This window comes from Protopterus annectens, chromosome 7.part1 (genome assembly GCF_019279795.1).
Source record: "Protopterus annectens isolate FY-2018-M chromosome 7.part1, PAN1.0, whole genome shotgun sequence".
Taxonomy (NCBI): domain Eukaryota; kingdom Metazoa; phylum Chordata; order Ceratodontiformes; family Protopteridae; genus Protopterus; species Protopterus annectens.
In genome coordinates, this window is record NC_056740.1 from 51,790,107 (window position 1) to 51,817,520 (window position 27,414).

At 44.1% G+C, this 27,414-nt stretch overlaps 1 protein-coding gene across 1 annotated transcript in view; it reads left to right on the forward strand.

Annotated features, from left to right (window-relative positions):
• Window positions 1-14,079, forward strand: part of MCM2 (minichromosome maintenance complex component 2) — a 340,582-nt gene extending 326,503 nt beyond the window's left edge. The window contains exon 16 of the mRNA XM_044078541.1: window positions 13,250-14,079. Coding sequence (XP_043934476.1) covers window positions 13,250-13,360 — 111 coding nt within the window. The 3' untranslated portion in view covers window positions 13,361-14,079. The remainder of the gene's footprint in view (window positions 1-13,249) is intronic.
• Window positions 14,080-27,414: the final 13,335 nt, after the last annotated feature.

Consider the following 27,414-nt stretch of genomic DNA (forward strand, 5'->3'; position numbering starts at 1 on the left):
TTTAATAAAGCTAAGTACCCCGTTGAGGAAACTTTTCTTGCCTCAGACCGATGTCAGAAAAAGTTAACAATTGTATTTCTTGTGGGAAGCAAATACCTCATAAGGATTTTCATTCTTACTGCATTCCTTGCCTAGGCCCAGACCACAACGTCACTGGTTGTTGTTTTTGTGCTAGGTTTAATAAGCGTACTTTAAAAAGACGCTTTGATTTCGCACTCTACTTCGGTAGAAAATTTAACTATACGATGCCGTCAGAGCAACCGACTACCGGCGTGCACAAAAAACACAAGGATAAGGACAGGCAGCCTAGATCCAAGCCAGACTCCGAGGCCTTGGCTGGACAGGTCTCCGGTTCTTCGGTCTTCAGTGAGGCTCCGCAGCCCCTGACTACCACAGATTTGGAACCCAAGACCGCTTCGGAGCCTTTGGCTGAGAGTGCTAGGTCGACGCAGCCATCTTGTTTAGCCCCTACCGACGACACTACAGAAAGATGTCGGTGCTGCAGAAACACCTTCGGTTTCTGAGGGCGTCTTCAGACCGACTACGCTCACCATAAAAACGTATCCTAAGCTAAAGACTCCTATTAAACCAAAAAAGACTGCACTTCCGTCTCAAGTTCAAGGCCCCTTGCCTAAGAAACAGATGCTTAAAATGGCTGAAGATTTGATCTCTAATCAGGGGTTCCCAGCCCCCACCCGACAAGAGGCCTAGGCAAGAGGAAGATTATGCCTCCTCTGAACAAGTGTCTATTCCTTCAGGCTCCTCTGAGGACCAAGATTACTCCTTTTCCCCTTATGAAGATTCTGATGCTGAGGATTCTATTCCCTCAGCTTCTCCACCTGAAGATTACCCCTTTGGGGAAACTTTACACCCTGAGGGAACATTTTCACTGGGAAGATCAGGACTACTCTGACTCTAAGAAAAGGCTTAGAGAGTTTCTTTACTCCCCCAGCACAGACCACTTGCCATCTCCCCAGTTTTAGATGTTTTAGATGTTGTGGATGATGTTTACTTGGAATCTAGTTTGAACCCAGATTCTCGTGCCTCCTGCTCCAGCCAAACCAGACAGATACTATAGAGTGCCTGACTCCCACAAATTCCTTTATAAAAGCCCTGTTGCTGATCCAGAGACCATCTCCCAGGGACCCAAAGGGGCTAAGGCTTCTATGGCAAAAAATCCTGCACCCTCAAAGGGACTCCAGAGCACTTGACAGGTGGGGGAAGAAAAGTTTACACCTCAGCCACTCTAGCTATGAGAGCACTAAATTGCCAATTTCACATGCTAAAATATCAGCAATTTCTAATGTCTCAGTTAAGACAAAAAATGAGCACACTCCCTCAACAGTCTGAATTGAAAGAAATGCAGGATGTGTTGCATGCAACTGAACAGGTGGGCAAACATACTTTACAATGTGGGTTTGATTCCTTAGAGGCTTCCTGCAAAGCAGCTGTCACTGGGTCTGTTATACGTAGACATGCTTGGTTAAAGGAACAAACTCTGCCTGATCATGTTAAAGCAAGGCTTCTAGATGCTCCATTACAGCAGGATGTTCTATTTGGAGTTGAGGCAGAAGACGTCTTAAAGAAAATGGAGGATAAGGCAAAATCTATGCAGACAGTCAAAGAATTTCTACAGGTACAGCCACCTCTCTTCAGCAGAAATTGGCCAACAAAAAATTGGTCCTTTCCAGCTACTGGCAGACCACAGAGGGGTAAATACAAACGTCCAAGAGGCAGAGGACAACCACAAGCCCAATACAGACCTCGACAATGGGGCACTGAAACACAGAAGGGAGGAGAAGACTGGCCCCAAACTGCTAGAAGGCAAACTCAATGACTTGCACCTCATCTGGCCAAGCAACTCTCTTGGCAGCTCCTTTGGGAGGAAAACTCGCACTTTTTTCAGACAACTGGCACATTGTCACAAAGGACAAATGGGTCCTAGACATAATTTCACGAGGATACAGATTCCATTTCCACACCTTGCCAATGAAAAGAGGAATATCAAACCTGCCACAAAATCAATGGGCAGAGGCACAAAAACAAATTACAGCTCTCATGGACATGAGAGCCATTCAGCAGGTACCTACACGGGAGCAAGGCCAAGGACTTTACTCAAGACTCTTTCTAGTCCCCAGAAAGGACAATGCCTGGAGACTAATTCTGGACCTTTCATTTCTAAACACCTTCTTACAAGTACCCAAATTCAAGATGCTAACACTATAGCAGCTTCTTCCCATGTTGGGCAAGAAAGCATGGCTAGTAACGTTGGACCTCAAGGAGGCATATCTGCATGTCCCTATCAGACAAAGTTGCAGAAGATACCTCCGTTTCATTGCAGGTTCAACTCATTACCAATTCTCTGCACTGCCCTTTGGCTTATCCACTGCGCCCAGGGTCTTCACAAAATGCCTGGCACCAGTAATTACATACTGCAGACAAAGAGGAATTCAAATATATCCATACCTGGACGACTGCCTCATCCAAGCAGAAAGCAAGGACATCCTCTTACAACATCTGGCTTTTGTAAAACATCTTCTAAGTTGCCTAGGGTACACAGTAAATGAAAAGAAATCAAAACTAGTACCCTCACAAAATATGACATTCCTGGGTGCCAGCTTGAATACAATGGCCCAAAAGGCTTATCTGACGCCAGGCAAACTACAACTGACTCAATATTTCAAAACAATGGCAACAGAGACCCAACTCCCTGCAAGAAAACTTCTGCAGGCCTTGGGCTTCATGGCATCTTGCATTTTACTAATACCATTTGCAAAGCTGCATATGAGGAAATTACAGTGGTACCTAAAAAGCATATGGTCTCAACACAGCCACAGCTTGGACACAATGATATCTCTCATTCCCTGCCTACAACAGGAGTTTCTATGGTAGTCACAGGCATGTCACCTCAACAAGGGTCAGCCTTTCACCTTGCCCCCAGCCAGGCAAACTATGACAACAGATGCATCGGACTACCCCTGAGGGGCACACATGGCAGGGCAGTGCATTCAAGGCATATGGACTGCAGATCAAAGGAATCTGCACATCAATCAAAAAGAGATGCTAGCTGTACAGAATGCTCTGACAGCCTTTAAGAACCTATTACGTCCAGGACCACTTACAATAAGGACGGGCAACACCACAGTAATGTGGTACATAAACAAACAAGGGGGGTACACACTCCTACCCTCTATGCAGGCAAGCAATGACCTTGTGGAACACACCACTGGCTTACCAAGTTGTTACAAGCTCAATTCCTGCCAGGAAAAAAGAACACATTGGCAGACTACCTCAGCAGAAACATCATGGATCCTCACGAGTGGAAACTGGATCCACAAGTATTTACAATGATAACTCAAAAATGGGGCCTTCCAGACATTGACCTGTTTACCAGCCCCCAAAACTGTCAGCTGAAAAAAATTTGTACAAGAACACTTCACCATCAAGCTTGGAAAGTGGACGCACTTTCAGTTGGAAAAACCTGACAGTATATGCCTTCCCTCCATTGCCTCTCCTCGCAAAGGTGCTTCTGAAAGTCAGAAAGGAGAGACCACGACTGATACTCATAGCCCCAGACTGGCCACGCCAGCACTGGTACCCACTATTAAGGAATATGGCCCAGGGCCCACCTTGGATTTTACCACAAATTGCCCATTTGCTCACACAGCAAAACAATCGGACTCTACACAGCCAGCTCAAAACCTTAAATCTGGCTGCATGGCAAATCACCTAACCATCCAGCCAGCTCCTCTTTCCCAAGCAGTTATGGATGTCATTCTGGAAGCTAGGAGACCCAGCACCAGAAAGGCCTACTCAGACAAATGGAAAAGGTTTTGTGCCTGGAACCAAGCTAAAGGCCAAAATACACTTCAGCCTCACATGCCTCAGATTCTACAGTATTTAACTGAGATGTTGCACAAAGGACTTTCTTTTTCTTCCATTAAAATTCACGCATCACCTATTTCAGTTCACTACAACACGGATCCACCCTTATTTTCACATCCACTTCTAAGGCAGTTCCTCAGAGGGGCAAAAAACATTAGGCCCCCCAGGAGAGCACCTACACCAACATAGGACCTCAATTTTGTTCTGGAAAAAGTAACGCTACCTTCCTTTGAACCAGCTTTCTCTGCAGATCTACAGTTTATATCATGGAAGACTGCTCTGCTGCTAGAAATAACTTCAGCCAGAAGAGTCTCAGAGCTGCAAGCACTAATGGCAGTGGAACCTTTCCTCATTTTCCATCAAGACAGAGTCTCTCTACGAACTAATCCTTCCTTCATGCCTAAGGTGGTTTCCAGTGTGGCTTTAAATCAAACCATCCACTTACCCACCTTCTTCCCAAATCCACAGAACAAAGGAGAAAGACTCCTGCATTCCTTGGACATTCACCGGCAACTACGTTACTACTTGGATAAAACTAAGGTTTTCAGAAAATCTGACCAGCTCTTTGTATCCTAGGCTACAGCTTCACAAGGGAAGGCTGTATCAAAACAAACCATTTCCAAATGGATAGGACATTGCATTCGTTTTTGCTACACCCATCATGGAAAACCAGTTCCTGCTACCATTAGGCCCCATTCCACCGGGGCAACAGCTACATCTACAGCCTTCCTTAGGGGAGTTCCAACCAAGGAGATTTTGGAAGCTGCAACTTGGAGTTCAGTACACACCTTTACCAAAAACGATCACTTACCACTTTACTCTAAGACTAGGGCTGGCTTCGCCACTGCAGTTCTGCAGGGCCTTCTAGCCGCCTGTAACCCTCTATGACTCCTCCACCCATCCTTAGCTTTGGTATTCCACCCAAGTGTGATGACTGCAGCAGGGTAACACGAACATAGTACAGTTTTGTACCTACCATAAATGTAGATGTTCGAGTGTTCACCCTGCTGCAGTCCAGGTTACCCTCCCTCCATCCCCTTTGATCTAACTGGCTAAATCTCTACTATGCTTTCCTGATGTATTTGCTTATAGCTGGAGAGATTTTGTGTTTGTGCTAAAATTTCTTAAATTGGTACTAATTACTAGCCACCTTTTTGGGGGCACCTGACATCTGGGGCAAGAAAAACTGAAGAAAATGGTGTCTGATTCATTATTTATACCCCTGGTGCACTGACGTCAGGGAAGAAGCGACGGCAACCGACGCCGGACCAAGACTTTGGAATTTCAGCCGACTGCGGGACCACCTGACGGCAGGATAACCCAAGTGTGATTATTGCAGCAGGGTGAACACTCCAACATTTACATTTATGGTAGGTACAAAACTCTACTTTTCTGTTATGTACAGCATGGCAAGTCAGTGCCTAAGAATAATAGGCCACATTCTACCAGGGCAGCAGCCACTTCAGCAACCTTTCTCAGAGGAGTACCAACCAAGGAAATTTTGGAGGCTGCAACTTGGAGTTCAGTGCACACTTTTACCAAACATTATCACTTACCTCTTTACTCTAAATCCAGAGCAGGCTTTGCCACTGCAGTTCTGCAGGGCCTATAGCCACTCCTAATCCTATTTAGACCCAGCCGCCCTACCTCAGCTTTGGGATTCAACCCAAGTGTAATGACTGCAACAGTGAAACACGAACATAGTACAGTTGTGTACCTACCATAAATGTAGATGTTCGAGTGTATTCACTGTTGCAGTCCAGGTTACCCACCCTCCATCCCTCTTTCTTTGCTGGGACTTATCTATACTTCTCTATCCTATACAACCTATGTGGTTTTTAGATGAAGATATTCTTTTTATTTTACTGTATATTTTTATAAGCAATATGTATTGCCTACCTTCTGGGGCCACCTGACATCTGGGGCAAGAAAAACTGAAGAAAATGGGGTTGACTGCATCTTGTATACCCCTGGTGCACTGACGTCAGGGAAGAGGCGACAGCAACTGACTCCGGACCAGGACTTTGGAATTCAGGCCAACTGCGGGTAGCCTGCCAGCAGGATAACCCAAGTGTAATAACTGCAACAGTGAATACACTCGAGCATCTACATTTATGGTAGGTACACAACTGTACTTTTCTCAGGGCTGCTGTTTTATCCTTCCACCACCCATAGCCACAGTGACCACGGATGCCTTCCAACTAGGTTGGCGGGCATTTCTAGGGAAGGACAGTCCAAAGCATTTCATCCAATTAGGAGGCCAATCTTCACATGAATATCCTGAAATGAGAGCAGTTCTAGTAGTGTTGCAGGCATTTCAAGATGCTTTCCCTGTAGGGGTGATTGCCATCGAAAGAGGCGGGGGGGTGACCAAGTCCTGCCCTCTGTGTTGAGAAGCAATCAGTTTTGGCAGTGAACGATCTCTTGCAGTTTTTTTTCTAGGGACACACACTCTGGTGAAGTCCAATGTTATGGCAGACAAATTGAGCAGGTCCATATTACTTCCTCACGCGTGGCCTCTCAATCTAGTGATGGAGAAAAGTAATTTCCATCAATGGGGTCAACCAGTTGGTGATCTTTTTGCCTTCCCACTCAACTGTAAGCGCAGCAGGTACTTTGCCGTGATCCCTCCAGAAGGGGAGTCGCTGAGAAATATTCATCCATGGTTGGTCCTTAGGACTTGTATGCTTTCTCATATTCCACTGATATCAAAATTCCTTCAGATAGCACTGTATCAGTAGTGCATAGCTATCGTCCATTGTTCCTTTCTTGGCTCAACAAGTGTGGTTCCCCTTACTGAGGCCTCATCATTGGGTGTTTATCTTCTGTCGCCCATCAGAGATGAATCATCTGGAACATTCAAACCCTTAAACTGATCACATGGTTTCTCCACTACTAATGATGGCTAGACAGTCTAGGTTTTCATCTCCAGTTAGATGCATCCTTTTATTGTCTTAGAAAGATTCTAACAGGAGTGTAGGAGTAAATTGAAAAGATTCTCCTTTTGGGGGGGGGGGGGTTTCAAAATCTAATTGATCCCTTTTCAGCATGCATTTTAGCCATTAAGGTTTTCCTTGCTTCCATTTTTAACAATGGTGCCATTTATTCAGCTGTAGAGATTCAACTTGCAGCTGTCTAAAATTTTCATATAGGACATGGCCAATCTTTGGCATTATCCAGTTTGTGTAAAGCTTTTCTTGTTGCTTCATTCCCTATTAAAGGTACTGCTTTACCATAGGATATGAATATTCTTATAAAATCCTTGAATCGACCTCCTTTCGAACTGACAGTCAAGGTAGATTTAAATTTTTTATGGAAAACCATTTTTCTAGTTGCAATCACCTCAGCCAGATAAGTATCAGATCTCCAGGCTCTCTCTGTCCTAAGCTACCATATCTCTTTACAAGGGCAGTTTCTCTGCACAAATCCTTCCTTTGTGCCTAAGGTAGCTTCAGAAACTGCTATGAACCGATCAACTTTCCAGTTTCCTTTCCAAATTTTTCTGATATGAGAATACATCATCTAGATGTGCATAGGTAGCTTTTATTCTATATCCACAAAACAAAAGATTTTGGAAAATCAGGTCAACTGTTTCCTTTTTCCAAAGCCAGACTAGGAAACCTGCATCAAAGGTGAAGTTAACCAAGTGGCTTACTGATGTGCATTTCCTTTATATACAATAAAAATGAATTGACACTTCCCAGACCAAGGCTCATTCTACCCAGATCAGTGGCCATATCTTCTGTCTTTTGGTCTAGGTTTTCTGTATGTGAAATTTGTGGAGCTGCTACTTGGTCTAGTTTACATACCTGTATTGCTTAGTATAAATTGGGCATAATGTCTATGAACCAGAACAGCCTTTGGCTCCGCTGTGCTTTGGAATGTCCTACATTTAGGACCACCCAGGGTTTATTCTAGCTGGGGTGACTGCCCCATCAGTTGTGGAATGGAAGAAAGACATCAGATGTTTTGTACTTGCCAAACTATGCATCCGTGTTGTCTGTTTTCATCCTTCCTCCGCTTCCCTCCATTCCCCTTCCTATTTCACAAATTTGTTTTTCAGGGCTCCTAGTTTGGCCAGAGGAAGTAACATCTTGCTTTACTGAACTCCAACTATTTTTACCTTATTCCTCTTAGGATTATATGTTAACAAAATTATATAGTTTTCTCTATTATAGTTATTACACACACTTCAGATTGAGTTTGCACTCCCATCCCTCTAAAGTAATGCTGGTAGAAGAGGATTGTGGGTAAAGGGAGGAAGGAGTTCTAGTTACAGATCCAAGTCTTAAGTGGCCGAAGTCAGATCTGAGGATGGATCAGAGACCTATTGGTTGAGGAAGGATGAAAACACAGATGCATAATTATGGTGAGAACTATTTTTTTAGTTTGTAGTTTATGTACTCCTTTTTTTTTTTTTTTTACTGACTTAAGTCTTTCCAGGGATTATGATGTGCCTGAGAAAGGTATTCATCTATGCTTGTGGCTAACCAATATAACAAAGGACTCTCACCTTTCAATGAAGATCTAATAAAGGACTTGAATTTTTAGTGGCTGTTCTGCCTTGGGCCTTCTTGTAAAGTGTCTCCATGAGCCTTCCGATTCATTTAAGGGAACCTGATTTACAAAGAGAGAGACATAGCACAAGTAGCTTCTTGCTTTACGACATTGATTTGGAAGGAGGGTAGTCCTTTGCTAGAGGAAGCAGATAGCCATTTTCTCTAAAAACTTAAGCTAAGTATCTAGCAGCTAAAATTTCTGTGGGAAGATGGCATGAGGAATTTAAAATTCTAACAGTCCAGAGGACCTGAAGGTGTTTGCTCTGGAAAGGGGTAGATGTCTGCCTCCTGGATCAGATACCTACTTCCATCGTGTTTCTCACTGACCATGCAGATTTAGAGGTGGACTATGGGATACCAGTATCATAGCCATGCCAGACTTCTATGGAATTAATGGCTGGTCTCCTTGTGTAAAATATTCCCCTTTGTCCAGGACCTTACAGGTCCTGAGGAAGAAACAATAGTTTCCTTTCTGCAGAGGAAACCCAAGTTGTGTATACTATATAATCTAGTAAGCTTGATAAATTGCAGCATCTTCATCTTTGCCTGCTTTGCACCTTGCTGGATTTGATATCATCTGTCTTTAGTGACGAGGATGCATATCCCCCTCACATTTAGTAGTGAGCTCTTAACATCTGCCATTGCTGCTTCCACTAAGAGAACAGTGTCCCAAAGTACTGTCTGAGCTGGATGTCTGAGAAAAGGAAACCTTGGTGTACTGTACCTATTTGCTTGCCCTGAGTTATGATGCAGACAGTGAGGATTCCTGAAGTTCAAGTTACTCCTTTAAAGATGAGTAACTTGGGGGCATTTTAAGTCTGGGCAAAGCAGCTTCATATTACTTGGTCTTCCTTTGTATGAAAGAACACAAGCCAGTGGACATTATCCCATTAATTTCATGTTTCTGTAAATGCATTTTAGAGCACTTCATCAGAACCTCATTCCCAGATGCCAGCATCAGGAAACTAGGCTGCTTCTATCTGGTAAAATCAAAATGGTGCTCTGGGATCTGTTGGCTAATCTGCCTTTGCTCACAGGCTGGAGAAGCAAATTTGCTGCCAGCTAGTAATACATGGCTAAATGGTAAATGTTTGTACTAGATAGCTCTGAGGAGCATATACACTTTTGATGCACTTGTTTCAGCTGTTAAATGCCAAACATACATGTTCCAGTACCAGGAATATAATATAAGGTAAACTGAGGTTTTGCTCGAGGACATCTTAAGCTGCAGCATTACAATTGTACCTTTCAAAATTCTTGCAGATTCACCTTAAAGGTTAGTAAGCACATTATCAAATACAGCTTACAGACCCCCTGTGTTAAGTTTGCTGATGTGCACTTGGAGTACAAATGGATACACAGTGTTTCCAGATGCAAACCTTGCTGCATCGAGCACAATTTCACTGAAGAGCACACAGATGTAATGCACACAGCCTGGGGTCTGGGTTTCTATATCTGTCTCCCTCCAGGTCCCCAGTAAGACTCCCCACTGGTACAGCTGTAGAGTTAGGTTCTCAGCCAAGTGCCCAAGCAAAGTCATCCACCACTTTCTCTCTGTGAAACCAGCTCTTAGTGTCCCTGCTCCAAGTAGCTTTCACACAAAAGTTGTGAGGTTTGATTTTACACACACACACACACACACACACACACACACACACACACACACACACACACACACACACACACACACACCTGGGAAAGGCTGGCACAGATTTACCATCTGTGCCCCCTTCTGTCCGGATTGAGATTCACTGCCACCAGACCCTCCACAATCAGCTACTTTAGGGCCCTTAACAAAGGGTTTCCAATTATAGTGTGTAACATTAATACTAATACAAAGGGTAGTAGTAGTTTACTAAGGCAGCTAGGCCTTCTGGAGTGGCCCACAGTGTCACTAAATATAAGCACGCTCAAAGATTAAATACTCTCTAAAAGGACCGGCCACAATAAGTTTTAAATATATTTAATAATAAAGGAACATTAAAATACTCTATATATATATTTACAGTAAACCAGAGTTCACATCCAAGGAAATAGTTTCTATCAATAATATTTTCACTATCTAAACTAAGCTATGCTTCATTGTATATTCCTGACTGAATCTAGGAGAATTAGTATTCCCTATGTAATAGAGCAAGGCAGATAATGTGGTGAGTGGTCCTTGTCAGATCCAAGACAGAATACTCTGTACCGAGAGATTTCCCACTGTAATATCTAAAACTCAATTTCCAAGATGGCTGGCAGAATGACCTTGTATGGTCACCTGACCTCTAGGTTCACAATATTCCCCTTTGAAGCTGAGAGAGGAATTTAGCATAGATGGTTACATTGCACAGCTGAATGTTTATGGCAGTGCCCTGGAGCCATGAAGCAATTACAGCACTTCTCCTTTTTACATTATATAGACCTCTGGCCTCTCTCAGACCTACTGACTCCTGTCATATTCATCATTGTGGGATGCCATTTTAATGGTGTAACAGCTCATTTGCATTTCCCTTATTTTTCTTAAAGTAAGCAGGCTACTTAACCTCTTCTCTTCCAATGTTCTCAGTATATACATTTTAATCCGTTACTATTTGCATTGCACACCTTCCTTCCACCAGCAGGACCCACTGATGCATTGTTCAACGCTAGCAACTTTACAAATACATTTTGATATTCAAATGCCATACAGTTCTAATACATTTGGAACATAAGTATCTGTACAAGTCAGTTTTATAACTGTATGGCATTTAAATGTCATACATTTGGAACATAAGCATTTGTGCATATCCGTTTTATATTCAAATGCCATACAGCTGCAATACATTTGGAACACAAGCATTTCTGTAAATCAGTTTGATACTCAAAAGGACATGTCATTCTTTACAGAGCTCCAGCTGGCTATGCTGGCACTAGCCCATATCACAAAGTGCTAACTGCTTCTTGGTTTTCCCCAAGTATTTTCTCCTCGAGTAGGTTGTGAACCCATTAAGTGGGCTACCGAAAGTCTGAGTGTGTGTCTGTGGTCATTGAAGAGGGCATAAACAGGTGGAAAGGTTAAAGGTGGCAGGTGGATATTGAAGCGAGATAAAATTTTAAAGCAGTTTAAAGAGCAGAGTAGTAGGCTTATTGTCTCCAAGTGTATTTTAGTTTCTTGTTTTTACCCACTTGAGGCTCTAAAAAGTATGAATTTGCCCTTCTCTGGATGAGTGATACAGGCCCGCTCCCAGCAGCAGCTTTGTGCAGATTAGTCAGGCATGAAATGGCCAGACTTATCTGGGGAAATCTATAAATGTAAAAATCTCCATACCAGGATGTGAGTGTTTCTGGATGCCCTGCTAGATATATATAAAAAATGATTCCCTCCTCCCTTGACAAGGCATCTGTTTCGAGAGCTGGCAAAGCATCAGAGATTAACAGAGAAATCCTGGAGTATATACTGGCCTCCATCCTGAGGGTTCCTGGCAAAAGTTAGGTTCAGTATATGTTTAGTCTATCACTGTTGCAGTCATAATCTTTAGGAACTCTATTGTAGTTGAGGTTTGACTTATTGCTTGACTTTGAGAGCTGAGCCCATGTTCATACAGCCAACCTGGCATCACCTTATTTATCTTGAATGTCAAGTACCTGGTATAAAGGTGGCATATGCCCATGTCTCTGCAGCTTTTTCTTGTCACATTTTCTGAATTCCCAGTACACTATTTGCTACGGAAAGTGTGTACATATTTCATATTACTACTGGGTATGTGTAATTAACCAAACTATAGCAGCGATGCTTATGAGGAGTGTAGTACAATTGTATAAAGGTAGGCACTGCCATAAACATCAGTGTTTGAATAACGGGTTTGCTAGTGCATTAGGGGTTCCTTTCTGCCTTATCTCCCTGTTTCTGGATTTCTTCCACTTCTAGTGGAGCATTTAGACAAGTGGTAACCCCCATTTAGGGCTACAGTACTATTACTAGTATAAGCTTCCCAAGAAGTAGGATAGTTTTCTTCACTTTACAGGACTCCTCTCTTTGGTACCTGCAGTAATTTGGTAGCCTTCATTGTAAGGAAGACTGTCCTGGTCATCTTTCTCAGGATTTGAATATACTTTGATTTCAAAAACAGTGTACTAGCTCCTTTCCGGAGACATTTAAGAAGTTCCTTCAGAAGGAAGAAAGCAAATCTGCAGTTTTAAGTCCCAAGTTTAAGAAATTTGTATTGTAGCACTGATGCTGTTGAAATCTGTACAGTTATGGTAAGTACTCCACACAACTATTAAATACCTTCACACAATCATACTTCACATGTGACTTGCAAAAGGTATCTAGCCTTTGTTTCCCCTGAATACTGATGTGATTCATCCTTGTATATGAACAGTGTAAGAAGTTTGTTCTTTTTTCCCCATTTATCTGAGCTAGTGGGACAAGTACTAGGATAATTTATAAAGAAGAGTATAATGTCATTGAAATATGCAAAGCAGCTCTAGAGATGAACTGGAATACAAATGAGACCATCGGTACATTGCATCTCTGTATATGTATTGTCACCTAAGGGAATGCAAGAAGGCTTCCATAACCACCCACTGTAGTGAGAGAAAAACTGAAACCTGCAATGGCCATTCCAGTTAACTCCTGAAGCAAGAGTATTGGAGTTGACTTTATGGAATGGAGTCAACATAATTGTACTTTATATTAAAACCTATCAAGCTTATCACAGTTAATTTGTGCTAAGGCAAAAGCTTTTTTCCTCATTTGTTTAACAAGAATGCTTGCTATTACTATCATTTGACTGCCGTTATAGGTTAATATCAGCTAAACTCATGTTTTTTCTTTCTAGGCTCGACAGATCAACATTCATAACCTGTCTGCATTTTATGATAGCGACTTGTTCAAGATGAACAAATTTAGCCATGATGTGAAGCGGAAGCTGATTTTGCAGCAGATCTGAACACAGGATATACATTGAAAAATGTATGGTCTTGGCCAAAGTTTGCAAACTGATTTAATCCTGCATATTGGTTTCTTTCTGCAGAATTGCTAGAACAGTTTCACTTTGCAGTGGGCTTGGCAGGATGTTAATTTCCAAGCACTTTTTCACTTTTCTGCAGAATTTCCAGTTATCCTGTGCTTTTCAGGTAGTGGCTTTATTTTGGAGAGTGCTCATTTACTGTTGTAAGTAAGTTGTGGTCTCCCAAATATGCAGAACAAGTAGAATGGTTTGTCTTCTTTTGCTGAAGAACTGGAAAGAGATGCAACCAGGCTGGTGTTCTGAGTTTTGTGTATGTTTTTTTTTTTTGGGGGGGGGGGGAGCAGTATTTGTGCATAAATTCAGCCGATGACATGTACTGAAAAGAGCAATTTGGGAAGTAATGTAATTTTCCATCCATATGTTGTAATAAGTAAAGTATTTGGCATTTGATTTAAATGTACTATACTTTACATTTTCTACAAGTCATGCTCAGTTCTTGTTTTGAAGAAAATGTGTATAGTTGCTGAACTATATTTCTTCTGGGAGGGAGATGGGAAGGAAAATGAGAAGTGCTACACAAATGTACAGCTAAAACTAACCAGTTCACTTCAGTGCAGCATCATGATTTTCCATGCATATGTTGTTAGGTGTACAGTAAATTACTTTTTGATATCTGAATTAAATGTTTTCATATTTAAGTGTTTTTGTTTATTTGCTCTTGTTTTAAGAGAAATGCAGTGGTGGTTCTTAATCGTGTCATGATGGGAGTTTCCTGCTATAAAAGTATGGTTAAGGGCAGTGCATTTAATTCAGTTATTCAGATGCTCTGCAGTGATGTCCTGAAAGCTATTTGTCTTTTCAATTACAGAACATCTGAGAAGCTGTACAAATGTTTAATGATGCTGGTCAAATCACAAGGCCTGTATGTTTCAGATATAAGAAACCTGTGAAGCTGCTAAAGAAATCTTGAAGCAGGGACCACTGTGTTTGCTTAAATTTAACCAGGGAAAAACAGTGATCCATATGGATGCATTTCAAGCTCATCTTGTGATTGCTGTCTGACTAATTGACTTGCTTAGGGTCACACAGTAAGCAAATGGAGGCAGTGGGAAACGAAACCACTGCTGTAGAGTATAGAAATTTCAGCCATAGTCTTAAAACTCTGCACCAGATTGCCAGACTAAAAGAAGCAACTTATAAGTAGTCTGCTTCATTAGAATTGATTACACAAGGCAAATGTTAATACTGAAGCAAAGGTGTAAGAATGCTTTTTAATAGACCTACATTTACTCCATGTGGAGTAAAAGGTTTCTGTGTTCATAATGGTCTTTCTGGGCGTGTTTATTTTTTTTTTTAATCAGTTATAACATAGACAATCATACATTTATATAAATGAAAACAAACCATATTGACATTTTTAGTGCAGATGTTATACATCACATCTTCTATCTATACAGTAATTGTCAAACTATTATATAGCTAATTCTATCTTCCCTAACAAGTCCCAAATTTCCACTACCCATTCCTTAAATTTCTCTGTTTAACAGATAGGTGGGAAATGCTAGTGTCTGTGTCTCTCGCTCTCATTACCCTGCATTTAAGTTATTGGAGTGTGATATGAAATCCTTATTGGATGCATATCAAAAATTTCAATTAAATGTATGTGTTCCTGTGAAATATAACTTGTCTATTGTAGCCCAAGTTTTGTATCTTGGGCGATATAAATTCTTGCCAAGCTCCTAATACTGAATTTACATCTTCCATACCAAATATTTTCATGAAGTTCTTCAAAAATCTACTCCCTTTTGGTTATATTTTCCCTTATAACCCCCCCCCCCCCGGTACGTCCTCACTGTTGCAAATCAAATGCCAGTCCCCACCTATAAAAAATATACCCTCCTGAAAGAGGATCCTCTCCCAGAATTTTCTTAAGCTCCATTTTTGCAGTTTTAGGAAGAATATAAATGCATGCCAGTGTAATCCCTCCTCATAGGTTCATAGGTAGGTACTAGGCTATTGGCCCTAGGGCCTATACAAGCCTAGCCAAAAAGATACCCTGGCTTTCACCACCCAAGAAAATTATTTTCCTGTGCCCCTGTCTAGCAGAACCACAGAAGTGATCCCTGGGGTGAATTTCCTATTACCCATCCAGTCATCAAGATTTTTCTTGAAGAGTGCTAATGAGGAGCTCTGTTTGACGTAGATAGGTAGTCTGTTCCCGAGTATGAGAAGTCTCTGGGACATGAATCTATCCCTCCAGCGTGTTCTGCTTATTGTGGTGTCAAGGTTTAGGTCCCTAGAGCTTGTAGCTCGGAGGGATTGGGATTTCTTTAAGTGGAGCATGTCCAACAGCTCTATGTTTGACATAGCTTTGTATGTTTGGCAGAAGATCGCCTCTGAGTAGGCAATATGCGACTGAGTAAAGCTGGAGTTTTTTGAGACTGTCTGCGTAAGGCATCTGTTTGAGGCCAGTAATCCTCTTTGTGAGGTATTTTTGCGGCCTTTCCAGTTGTTGTAGATGTCTTGTGAGGTACATACCAAAAGGGGCGTTTTACTCTATAATGGGTCTAATGAGTGATGAGTAGAGAGGAGCAATGACCTTTTTTTTTTTTTTTCTGGATGAGAACCCTTTTGTGATGAGGTGTGCCATGTAGAAGGATTTCTTGACCACTGTGGCAATGTGATTATCAAAGGAGAGACTACTGTCCACCTGTGTCCCAAGGTCTCTTATCACACTTTCGGTGTTAAGTAGACTACCGCCTATGTGGTAGTTCATGGGTACAGAGTTTTTACCAAAGGGGGTGACCATGCACTTTTTGGCATTGAGCTTGAGACCATGTCTTTGACACCAGGCATCTGTCTCAGTGAGGCCCTTTTGTAGGATGTCCACATCATTAGGAGTTTCAATTATGGCTCCTAGTTTGCAGTCATCTGTGAATTTAATTAGCCAAAGACCTTCTGTGTTAGCCTGTACTTCAGAGAAGTAGATAGCAAACAGGAGAGGACCCAGGACTGAACCCTGTGGTACTCCACTTGTCACTGGTCTGAAGTCTGATTTGGAGTCTGCTACTTTCACGGTGTGGGTTCTTTTAGTAAGCCAGTTGGCAACCCATCTTGCGACATAGGGATTTATACCTAGTTTAGTGAGTTTATAATTCCAGAGTGGGGGATAGTGTTGAACGCCTTGGCGAGATCTAGCTAGGCTGTGTGAACCACCTTACCGTCATCTATGGCTTTGGTGACTACTTCAAAGAAGTCTATCATGTTTAGGAGACATGATCTGCCTTTTACAAACCCAAACTGTGTGGGGTCCAGAGTTTGGAGATCTCCAATGTCTTTGAGTTCCATGATGATACGTTCCATGGCCTTGCAGACGAGGCTCGTCAGGCTAATGGGGTGGTAGTTCCCGGGGTCTGTTGTGGCCCCCCCTTTGTGGAGTGGGATAACTGTTGCGGTGCGCCATTCAATGGGCACAAAGCCTGAGGTGAGGCTATGATTGAGCATGATACTTAGGTGGGGTGCCAGTTCATTCTGTAGTTCATGTAGAAGGCAGCCTGGGATGTTGTCAGGTCCCATGGATGCTGTGTTCTTGACTTTGGAGAGTGAAGTTTTTACCTGTGCAGCCATGATTACAGGAACTTTGTGTTCTTCCGGTATAAAGATGGGCCCTTTGGGGGGGTGAGTGGGGGGGTAAATTTAGCACTGAACCTATCTGCCAGGATATTGACAATATCAGTTGGTTCTGTATATTTAGTGTCATTGTGCTGTAACTCAGAGCAGATCTGAGTGTTGCCATTGAGATTTTTGACATAGCTATAGAATGCTTTGTGGTTGTCTTTAGAATCAGTGGCAATTTTGTTTTCATAACTAGCTTTGGAGGATTTTGAGGGATCTCAGCTTCTTACTGAGGCTGACCAGGGAGTTCCTCCAATTGTGGGATTTTACTCTTTTTTGCAACAATTTCTTCTGTTGTAGAGTTTGTTTATGACAGAAGACCACCAGATTGGCTTCCTTTTTTTGGAGGATAGCATCTTGGTCCTGTTAGGAATAGCACGATCCATGCACTTTTGCAAGTGCTTATAAAGTTCATTTGTGTAGGATTCAGCAGTCCTCTATTGTCCATCTGCATGGATGTTGTGAAGTTTGCCACTTCTGTCTTAAGCGTGAAGTTGGCTTTGGAGAAATTTTTTACAGTTGATTTCCTAATGGGGGGTGGGAGCGGGATGTGGATGTCTAGGGTGATTAGCTTGTGGTTGGATCTGACCAACGAGGAGCTGACCTCTGGTGTGGAACACCAGTCACCCATGTTAGTGATGACCAGGTCTAGGATATTGCTGCCCCTGGTGGGGGTGTGAATAAGTTGATCCAAAGCGTTGGAATTGATGATTTCCAGAAAACGTTGAGCAAAAGAGTTGGTACATGAGTAGTTTTCCCAGTTAATGGTAGGGTAGTTGAAATCGCCCATTATTAGAGTGCTGGGTTGTACCTTAATATTTTCCAGTGTATCAAGAAAAGAGGAGTGCTAGTAACCCCTTATTTCTACAAATCTACAGTTATCTTTTTCCTCTTCTATCGCTATTGGAGCTGCTCTAGCAATTAATGTAAGTATTTTTGTTTTCCTTTGTGCCAGCTGTTTTGCTGAGTAACCATCCTAAAATCTTTTATCAAATTAACATGTTCAGTTCTTTCCAAATGTCTCCTGTAGCATAGCTCTTTGCACTGTGCATTTTTCAGTATAGTTCAGTACTTTTTTGTTGATGCCTGTGAGACAATTCACATTTAAAGATAATATGGAAAGTGTTGTCATTATGATAAAGTATTCCCACCTGTTATGTAAAACAGCTTTTTTGGAAAGTGTGTTTAGTTTCATCTTTTATTACATGCACTGTTTGTCAAGCTGATCTTTTATACAGTTTGTCATACATATATATTTGAACCTATGTCTCATCTAAGACTTTTGTTTTAATGAAAGCCCTCGGACAAAAAAACCCTCCTCCATAACCTATTAATTTAATACAAATGCAAAACTGTGTACATACTCAAATAATATTCAACCCTCCTAATGGGAATATTTGTCTCAGTCGAAGAGCCACACAAACTAGAATTGACCTATAATGGCTATCCATGATAAGATGCATGGTACAGACTGTGCTTCTACTTGCACTAAGTGCTGTCTGTTTTCATCTTTATTCTGGGTCTAGAATACAGCTTAACTGCTTTCAGAAAGCATTATCGTTTAGCTGATGGAAAAAAAAAGTTCTGTTTTGTCTGCTTGTCATAGGTTCATAGGTTCATACTAGGCTATCTGCCCAAGGGCATTTATAAGCCTAGCCCATAGTTATGTGGCTTTCGCCACCCCTTAGTTTGAATAAAAACTATGCCTATCATTTTGCTGTGCCTCTGTCAAGCAGTGACACTGAAGTAATCCCTGGGGTATATCTGCGATCTCCCATCCATTGGTCAAGATTCCTCTTGAACAAGGCCAGCGAGGTGCTCTGCCTCACATGTACCGGGATTTTTTTCCACAGCATAGGGAGTCTCTGGGTGATGAATCTGTCCCTCCAGCACGTTCTATTTATAACCGTGTCAAGGTTTAAGTCTCCCGCGCTTGTGGTTCTGAGGGATCTAGATTTTTGAGGTGAAGCATATTCATCAAATCTGGGTTTGACATGGCCTTATATGTCAGGCACAGGTCACCTCTGAGCAAGCGGTATGAGACTGAATAGAGCTGGAGTTCTTTCAGTCGTGCAGCATAAGACATATTTTTGAGACCCTTTATCCTTTTGGTGAGGAACTTTTGGGGCCTTTCAAGCTGCAGCAGGTGTCTGGTCAGATACATTCCGAACGGGGCATTGTACTCAATCATAGGTCTAATGAGTGATGAGTACAGGGGGACGATGACCTCCCTTGATCTAGATGTGAATCCCTTCATGATCAGGTGGGCGATATAGAAGGTTTTCCTAACTACTTTAGCCTTTCGTTTGACACTCATGTTGCTACTGTCAACCTGGGTCCCCAGATCCCTGATGACTTTTTCTGTGCTCAGTGGATTGCCACCTATATGGTAGCTAGGGGCAACCTTGTTTTTCCCGAAGGGTATGACTATGCATTTTTTGGCGTTTAACTTCAGGCCATGGCTCTGGCACCAGTTATCCGTTTCTGTGAGGCCCTTCTGGAGGATATCTGTGTCAGATGTGTTTTCGACTATGGTGCCCAGTTTGCAGTCATCTGCAAACTTTGTCAGCCATAACCCTCCTGTGTTTGCTTGTACTTCAGAAAAGTAGATGCCGAACAAGAGTGGACCCAGGACTAAGCCCTGTGGGACACCACTTGTGACAGGCTTTGAGTCTGACATGGCTCCAGCAACTCTGACCCTGTGGGTTCTGTCACTTAGCCAGTTTGCAACCCATCTTGTGATGTATGGGTTTACATTCAAGCTGATGAGTTTTTCGATGATACCTGAGTGGGGTATTGTCGAAGGCCTTTGCCAGGTCGAGGTAGGCTGTATGGACTGCCTTTCCCTCATCAATGGCCTTGGTGACTGTCTCTATGGACTGTCTCCATAGAAGCATGAGAACTAGATATGCAGTTGCCTTCAGCAACAAGCTTTTCATGTTGCACTGTGAATATTTGCTAAAGGAAAACTTTCCAGTACATTCAATGTTTGTATTTACCTGCTTCACCTTAAGACTTGTTAGATCAAGCCAAGGGCTTTAATCCATTCATTCCCTTAAACAAAAGTAAGAACAAGCATGTCAATTTCTTATATCATGCTGTTTGTCCAGGCTTTCTTCTGTTTTTGCATTGCAGTGCTTACATTTTCTAAAACTCAAGAAGAGAAGAAAAAAGGACACCTGTTTACATTAGTATCCCTATTACACTATGCAACACAAAGTATGTTTCTTAACAATACTTCAAGAATAAAAATTGCTTTACTAAAGTTACCTCTTCCTCTTCACCTCTCCTTCCTAGTAACAGCCCTAGAGCTCTTACAAGCCTAGCCGTATTTATCCCGAGTTGTCCCAGTTGTCGGTGGTTAGGTGAGTAAAGTTTGTAGAGGTGAGGGTCTGTTCATTAATGCAGGTTTTCTGTGTCCAGGAGGGACATGGGCACCACCTCCGGAATGAATTTGTGGTCCCCCATCCATTGATCTAGGTTGCTTGTGAAGAGGGTCAGGGAGAGGCTGTTACACATGAAATGGAACCTTGTTACAGAGTAGTAGCAGTTTCTGGAAGATGCATCTACCTGTCCAGTATGACCTGTTCATGTCGGAGGCTAGGTTAAGATCCCCGGAGTGAATGACCCTTCAATTACGAATGTGTAGCATTTCCATCAGGGCCGGGTGAAAGACTGCCCTTTAAGCCAGGCACAGGTCACCCCTTGGCAACCGGTAGTAGACTGAATACAGTGACAGGACTTTCAGTCTTTTTATGCAAGACTTTATCTGAAGTAGTTAACTTCATTTGATCAGCAACCCGTGGGGTTTCGGATCTGATAGGATCCGTGCCTGCAGCATACCAAGCAAAAGATTCGAGCTCCAAGCCCCCCCCCCTACCAATACTACACTGCAGCCTCCTTCCAATCCCCAGATCTCGTTTGCCGTGGCTTCGCCAGCACGGGATTTTTGAGCTCCAGGCAAGTGTCAGGGTTTTTTTTCCAAAAATGTTGGTCTGTGTGTGCCCCTTTTGATAATTTTAGTAATAATTAGTTTATCCCTCTCTGCGGTTACCGTTTACGATAATTATTGTTTTTGACACCTCGATGTTTGTGAAAATCTACTGCCAATCATTAGTGGACCGGAGTTCTGCTGTGGCGACCCCTAACCAGGGAAAAAGCTGAAAGACAACAACATTGTTTTTTTTGTACTTTGAAAGTTAACTTTCTGTTAGTGTAGGCCCCCTTCACGCCCGTAGAGTGAGTGTGTGTGTGTGTGTGTGTGTGTGTGTGTGTGTGTGTGTGTGTGTTCCCTAATATGTCGGAAAGTCAGAAAGTGACTTTCTCTAAGTGCACAGTGTGTGGCCACAAGCTGTCACCAGCTGATGGTCACACTTTGTGTAGTTTGCTTGAGGGTGGTCCATTTGTCTTCCGGCTGCAAGATCTGTGCGGCCTTCAACCCCAGAGCCCTGTGGGATTGCAGGAACAAGTTAATTCTAGCGGGTCTTCTACCCGCAGAATCAACTTCTACCTCTTCTGCTGTTTCCTCACCAGCCACGGCTGTGGCTGTTCAGCCTTCAGGCCCTCCTTCCTTGTCCGGGACTCGCCCTCCCACCTTACCACAGGGAGAGAGAGAGGCCAAGAAAGACAAAATAAAAGAAAAACGCAGTAGACAGACATTTAGAGAGAGAGAAAAAGATAAAGATAGAGGGGCCGCAAGCGACAGGCCGAGTTGGATCCAACAGCCCCTCCCGTTAAGGTGATCTTGTCTCCTGTGAAAGTTACCAGGCCATCCTCTCCTCAGCTCCTGTCACCACTTTTTTCTCTGGAGCCAGAGGAGGAGGCTAAACCACCCGCTGTCATCTTCGCGTCTGCTCTCCCTGCCGGTGTCTGTGGGTGTCTTCTAGATCAACTCAGAGCATTTCTGAAGCAGACATGGCTTGGATGATGCAAAGGTTTCTACAAACTCCACTGCAGATGGGGGTGTTGCTGGCTCCCCTCCCTCCCGGTACGGGGAGTTCAGCTCCGTGTTTTGCCCCAATAGCTCCTTCTCTGATCCACCATCGGATATCAGAGTCTATGGATCAGAGGAGCCCCGGAGTCAGGGGGTCGGCGCTGATGGTGCCTTCGGCCTCAACGCCGGCCATGCCCTCAAGTCTGTCGGATCCGCTTTCGGGATCTGAGCTCTCGGAGCGTTGGGCGTCGGATCTGAGGGGATGAGTGACATTGGCCCCATTGTGGTCAGGGCATACCGTCCCTTTGGGTCCGGCCATTCTAACTTCGGCTCCGGATCCCTTCATTGGATCAGAGGGTCTCTGCTACCCTCACTACCAGTTTCAGGGAGATCGGTTCTCCCTTGGCATTTGATGTTGTGGAGAGGGTTCTTTCTGAAGGATCGAGACCCCCCACTCTGTCCTCTGGGTCTATCCCTGCTGCCTCGCAGCTGGGTGTGTCTTCAGTCATCCAGTCCCCCCAGGGACAGCCTGTGTCTATTGCGCCCCAGACTGCTCCCTTGGAGGAGCACAAAACCATTTGTGAGCCTTCCCCGGAGAGTCCACCTGAGGAGGTCCCTCACAAACGCCAGTGTAAAAGGAGGCACTTGGACCCCCCACCCCACCCGAGTCCCTCACTGAGGATGCAGACTTGGAGGAAGGGGAAGGGTCCCCCAAATCACCCCTCGAAGATGTCTCCTTTGGAGACATTAGGAAATCCTTCTCCGGGGGAGGTGGTCCGCCCAAAAAGTTTCCTCTGAGTCTGTATTCCTGGAGGCGTTCGACACAGGCCCATCTACCTCTTGGGTGTCCCCTCCTGCAGACCCTCTGGTGGATCTTATCACCACCAGAGCTTGGAAGGAACCGGACACTGTGGAGTCTATACCCAAAAGGCCCGAAAAAATATTGAGTCCACTGGCAGAGCTTCTTGGGACAAAGGTTCCCCGGTTGATGCCATGGTGGTGGCGGCGGCCACGAAAAAGGAACTCTCCCAAGAAAGTTCCTTGGTCCACCCCCCAGACAAGGAGTCCAGGGCCACCTTTACTATAAGGCTGCTTAATTATTTGGCCCACGTAATCGACTGCAGCGGGACCTCATGAAAGAGTACACTGAGTCTCCCCCGGAGTCCTTGTCGGCCGAGGATAAACAAACCACCTTGGTTCGTATGGCCACTCAGGTCTGTGTCCAATACATCCATGCATTTACTCTCATGCCACCGAGGGAGCCGGTAGGGCTAGCAGGTCCAGCATCGCCTTAAGGCATCATGCCTGCTCTCTTTGCGACTTCTCGGAACCTTTCAAGGCATTCTTCGCTAATGCACCCTTTGATGGTTCGGCCCTGTTTGGGAAGACTGTCCCCGCGATATGCTTGTCCAGAGCGAGAAAGACGGGAAGGTGCTGTCAGCCATCGGGATCCGCTTCTCTAACCCTGAAAGGTTCTTTTCCAGAAACCAACGAGGGCAAAAGAAGCTGTGGTTCCGGAAAACTCAGCAGTCCAGGAACGCTCAGGATTCCTTCTCCCCCAGAGGCAGAGGGGGACAAGGTAGATGTCAGCCCAGAGGCAGAAGGGGGGCTGAAGAACTTCGGGTCACGTGAACCTTTTTCAGAGCGACCTGCACAGCAACCCTGAGGGGTTGCCTGACTGCTCCTCTCTTGAGGCAGTCGGGGGGGGGGGGGTTTGATGCACCTAGCCCAATGGGAGTCCATCACGACAGATCACTGGGTGCTTCGAATAATATCCAGAGACTATTCTATTCCCTTCATAAACAAGCCCCCTTACACAAGGCGCCTTCCGGACGTCCCACCCGCTCAGAGGGAGGCAGCGGCCTTGGAAATACAAAAGCTACTAGAAAAAAGAGCCATCCAGCAGGTGCCCCCAGACCAGTCTAGATCAGGCATCTATTCCAGATTCTTTTTGGTGCCAAACAAGACAGGGGACCTAAGGCCGATTCTCGACCTATCAACAATGAACCTGTTCGTTGCCAAGGAAACGTTCTGGATGGTCACGCTTCAATCCATCCTGCCCTTCCTGCAGGAGGAAGAGTGGTTCTGCTCGATAAACCTGAAGGATGCGTACTACCATATTCTGATGGACAGGCGATTCAGGAGGTTCCTCCACTTTTGGCTAGGGGCCAGTCATCATCAATTCAGGGTCCTACCCTTTGGTCTTACCACGGCCTCCAGTGTGTTCACCAAGGTCATGGCAGTTGTAGCTGCCCACCTGAGACTTCAGGGCATTCAGGTCTTCCCGTACCTGGACGACTGGCTCCTCACCGCCCCCACCAGGCATCTATTCTTACTAGCCAGAGATTTCTTTCTCCGGATATCACTCTGCTAAGGATTACCATAAATCTCATGAAGTCTTCCCTCCAACCTGTTAGTGTTAGATGTCATAGGGGCGAGAATAGATTCTTGTCAGGCCAGGGCATTTTAACCCCAGACAACTACACAGCCTGGCACTTTGTGTTAGTGCTTCTGCAGTCCTATGCTCCCCCTGCAGAATTAGTCCCGAAAGCCTTAGGGTACATGGCAGCAGCTATCAACCTGATCCATTGTGCTTGTCTGCATATGAGAATTCTACAGTGGACGTTGCAAGTTCAGTGGTCGATTCTTCATCAACCTCTAGATTTTCCGATCCCTCTGAGCAGAGTGTGCAGAAATTCTCTCGTGGTGGATCCAATCTCAGAATTTGCAGGAGAGACGTCCCTTTCTTGCACCCCAACCCCAAGCCACGGTGACCACGGATGCCTCCTGCCTAGGGTGGGGGGGGGGCATTGTTCCTGCAGGACTGTTCAAGGAACGTGGACTCGAAACAAGACCGTTCTGCATATAAATGTTCTAGAGATGAGAGCAGTCCTTTTAGCGTTGCAGGCCCTTCATGCTCATCTCCCTCTGCGAACTATTGCTATCCAATCAGACAATATGTTGGTGGTCTGGTATATCAGTAAACAGAGGGGAACAAAGTCTTATCCCCTTTGTCGAGAATCCATGAGAGTCTGGGAATGGGCGATCTTCACCAACCACTTTCTGATAGCAATGCACATTCCGGGTCGGTCCAACATCTTGGCGGACAAATTGAGCAGAACTATCCTTTCCCCCCTAGAGTGGTCTCTGAACCCTTGTGTAGCGGAACAGATCTTCCTCAGGTGAGGCCAGCCTTGCTGCGATCTCTCTGCATCGCCTTCCCAAAGCAGCAAGTTTTTCGTTCTAATCCCCCAATGGGGGAATCCCCCAGAGACTCTAGTTCATGCTTGGCCACCCGGTCTTCTTTAAGCATATCCCCCACTTCCGCTCATGATAAAGTTCTTACAGAAAGCACGCCAGTTGGGGAGCAGATTGATCCTCATAGCCCCATTCTGGCCTCGTCAAGTCTGGTTCCCCTGCCTACGGTCTCATCTCATAGCTCCACCTTGAATTCCATTCTGGATCTGATTCGTCCTCCCTCGGGAATGCTTCCTCCGAATCTGGACAGCCTGAAGCTCACAGCTTGGGTGCTCCAGTTCCACTAGTTGCTATGACTCCCGGTATATCTTCTCCTGTTAAATCTATCTTTGTTCCGGCACATAAATCTTCTACCAAGAAAATTTACTGTAGCAAATGGAGATGCTTCTCCATTTGGGCTTCACAGAGAAATCTAGATCCTTTTACTGCTCCGATCCCAGCGGTATTGGACTTTGTCTCATATCTTCCTGCAAGGAGCCAGCTCTTCCACAGTGAAGGTCCAGCTGGTGGCTATTTCTCATTTCTATGTAGGGGACAATTTAGGCTCTCTCTCTATGCTGCCAGAATTTGTAAGACCTTTTTGAAAGGCACTCTTCTTCTGAGACCTCCTGTTAAGAATCCGTCCCCGCCATGGGATCTAACTGTGGTTCTTCAGGCCTTAGTTGCGCCTCCTTTCGAGCCCTCTGCATCAGTCGACTTAAATTTTTTGTCATGGAAGACTGCTTTTCTGGTAGCTATAACTTCACCAAGGAGAGTGTCGGAGCTTCAAGCTCTTTGTATGAAACCCCCATATCTTGTGTTTCATAAGGACATGGTGTCTCTCAGAACTAATCCATCCTTTCTCCCTAAGGTTGCTTCTGAGACAATCAATCAATCTATTAATTTGCCTGTCTTTCTCCCTAATTTTCAGAACAAAGGGGAATACAAATTTCATTTGCTGGATGTTCACAGGCAGTTGCGTTTTTATTTGCACAGGACGGCAGCCTTTCGTAAATCTGATCAACTTTTTCTTTTGTTAAGCCCTTTTTAGGGAAACCAGTTTCAAAAGTGACTCTTGCTAGGTGTATTTCCCTTTGTATCCCACAAGCATACAGAGAGCTTGGTTTACCAGAACCAGTAGGAGTTCATGCTCATTCTACACATTCTATGGCAACATCTGCAGCATTCTGGTCTAGAGTTTCCCTGGATGACATTTGATCAGCAGCTACCTGCGCATCTTCTCACACCTTCATTACTCATTATAAACTGGATTTAGTGTCTAGAGGAAGGGCTTCCTTTGGCTCTGCATTGCTCCGGAATATCCTTCCTTAAGGGCTCCCCAAGATTTTGGTAGCTGGGGACTCTGTCCCACAGGTTGCTGATCAAATGAAGTTAACTGCTTCAGATAAAGAAGTTATGTACTCACCATAACATTCCATCTGAGTAGGTAAACTTCATTTGTCAGCAACCGTTCCTCCCTCCTTCCCCCTTACTTTGGCATTATTTTTGCTGAGCTCGATGTTTGGAGATCATGAGCTGGAGGTTTGTCCTTGGTTTAGGGGCCTCTGGTTAGTTTGTTGGTGTCGCATGTGGAGTGGCAAACTCTATCTGAGGATTGGAAGGAGGTTGCAGTGTAGTATGGGTAGGGGGAGGAGCTTGGAGCTCGGATCTTTTACTTGGTATGCTGCCGGCTCGGATCCGAAACCCCACAGGTTGCTAACAAATGAAGTTTACCTACTCAGATGGAACGTTATGGTGAGTACATAACTTCTTTTTTGTGTATCCTGTAATTTCCTGGTGTGAAACCTTTGTCTTCTCTCCAATTGTTGCAGATGTCTGGTGAGGTAAATGCAAAATGGAGCATTGTACTAAATTATTGGTCTGATGTGGGATGAGTATAATCTAATTATAACCTCCTTTGATCTAAACGTGATGGCTTCACTTATAAAGATGTACCACATAGAATTTCCTTAAGTTCAGGTTGCTATCAATCTGAGTACCCAGAAAACATACCACTGGGTGTACACTTGGGGGGGGGGGGTGTTGTCTATAATGTTGTCATGGATGTCAGCTTTCCCCAAAGGGAATAATTCATTTATTTGCATTTGGCTTTGGATCCAGTCATTTATCTAGGTTAACCCTATCTGGAGTATGTTAACATTGTTGGGGGACTCTGTGATTGCTCCCA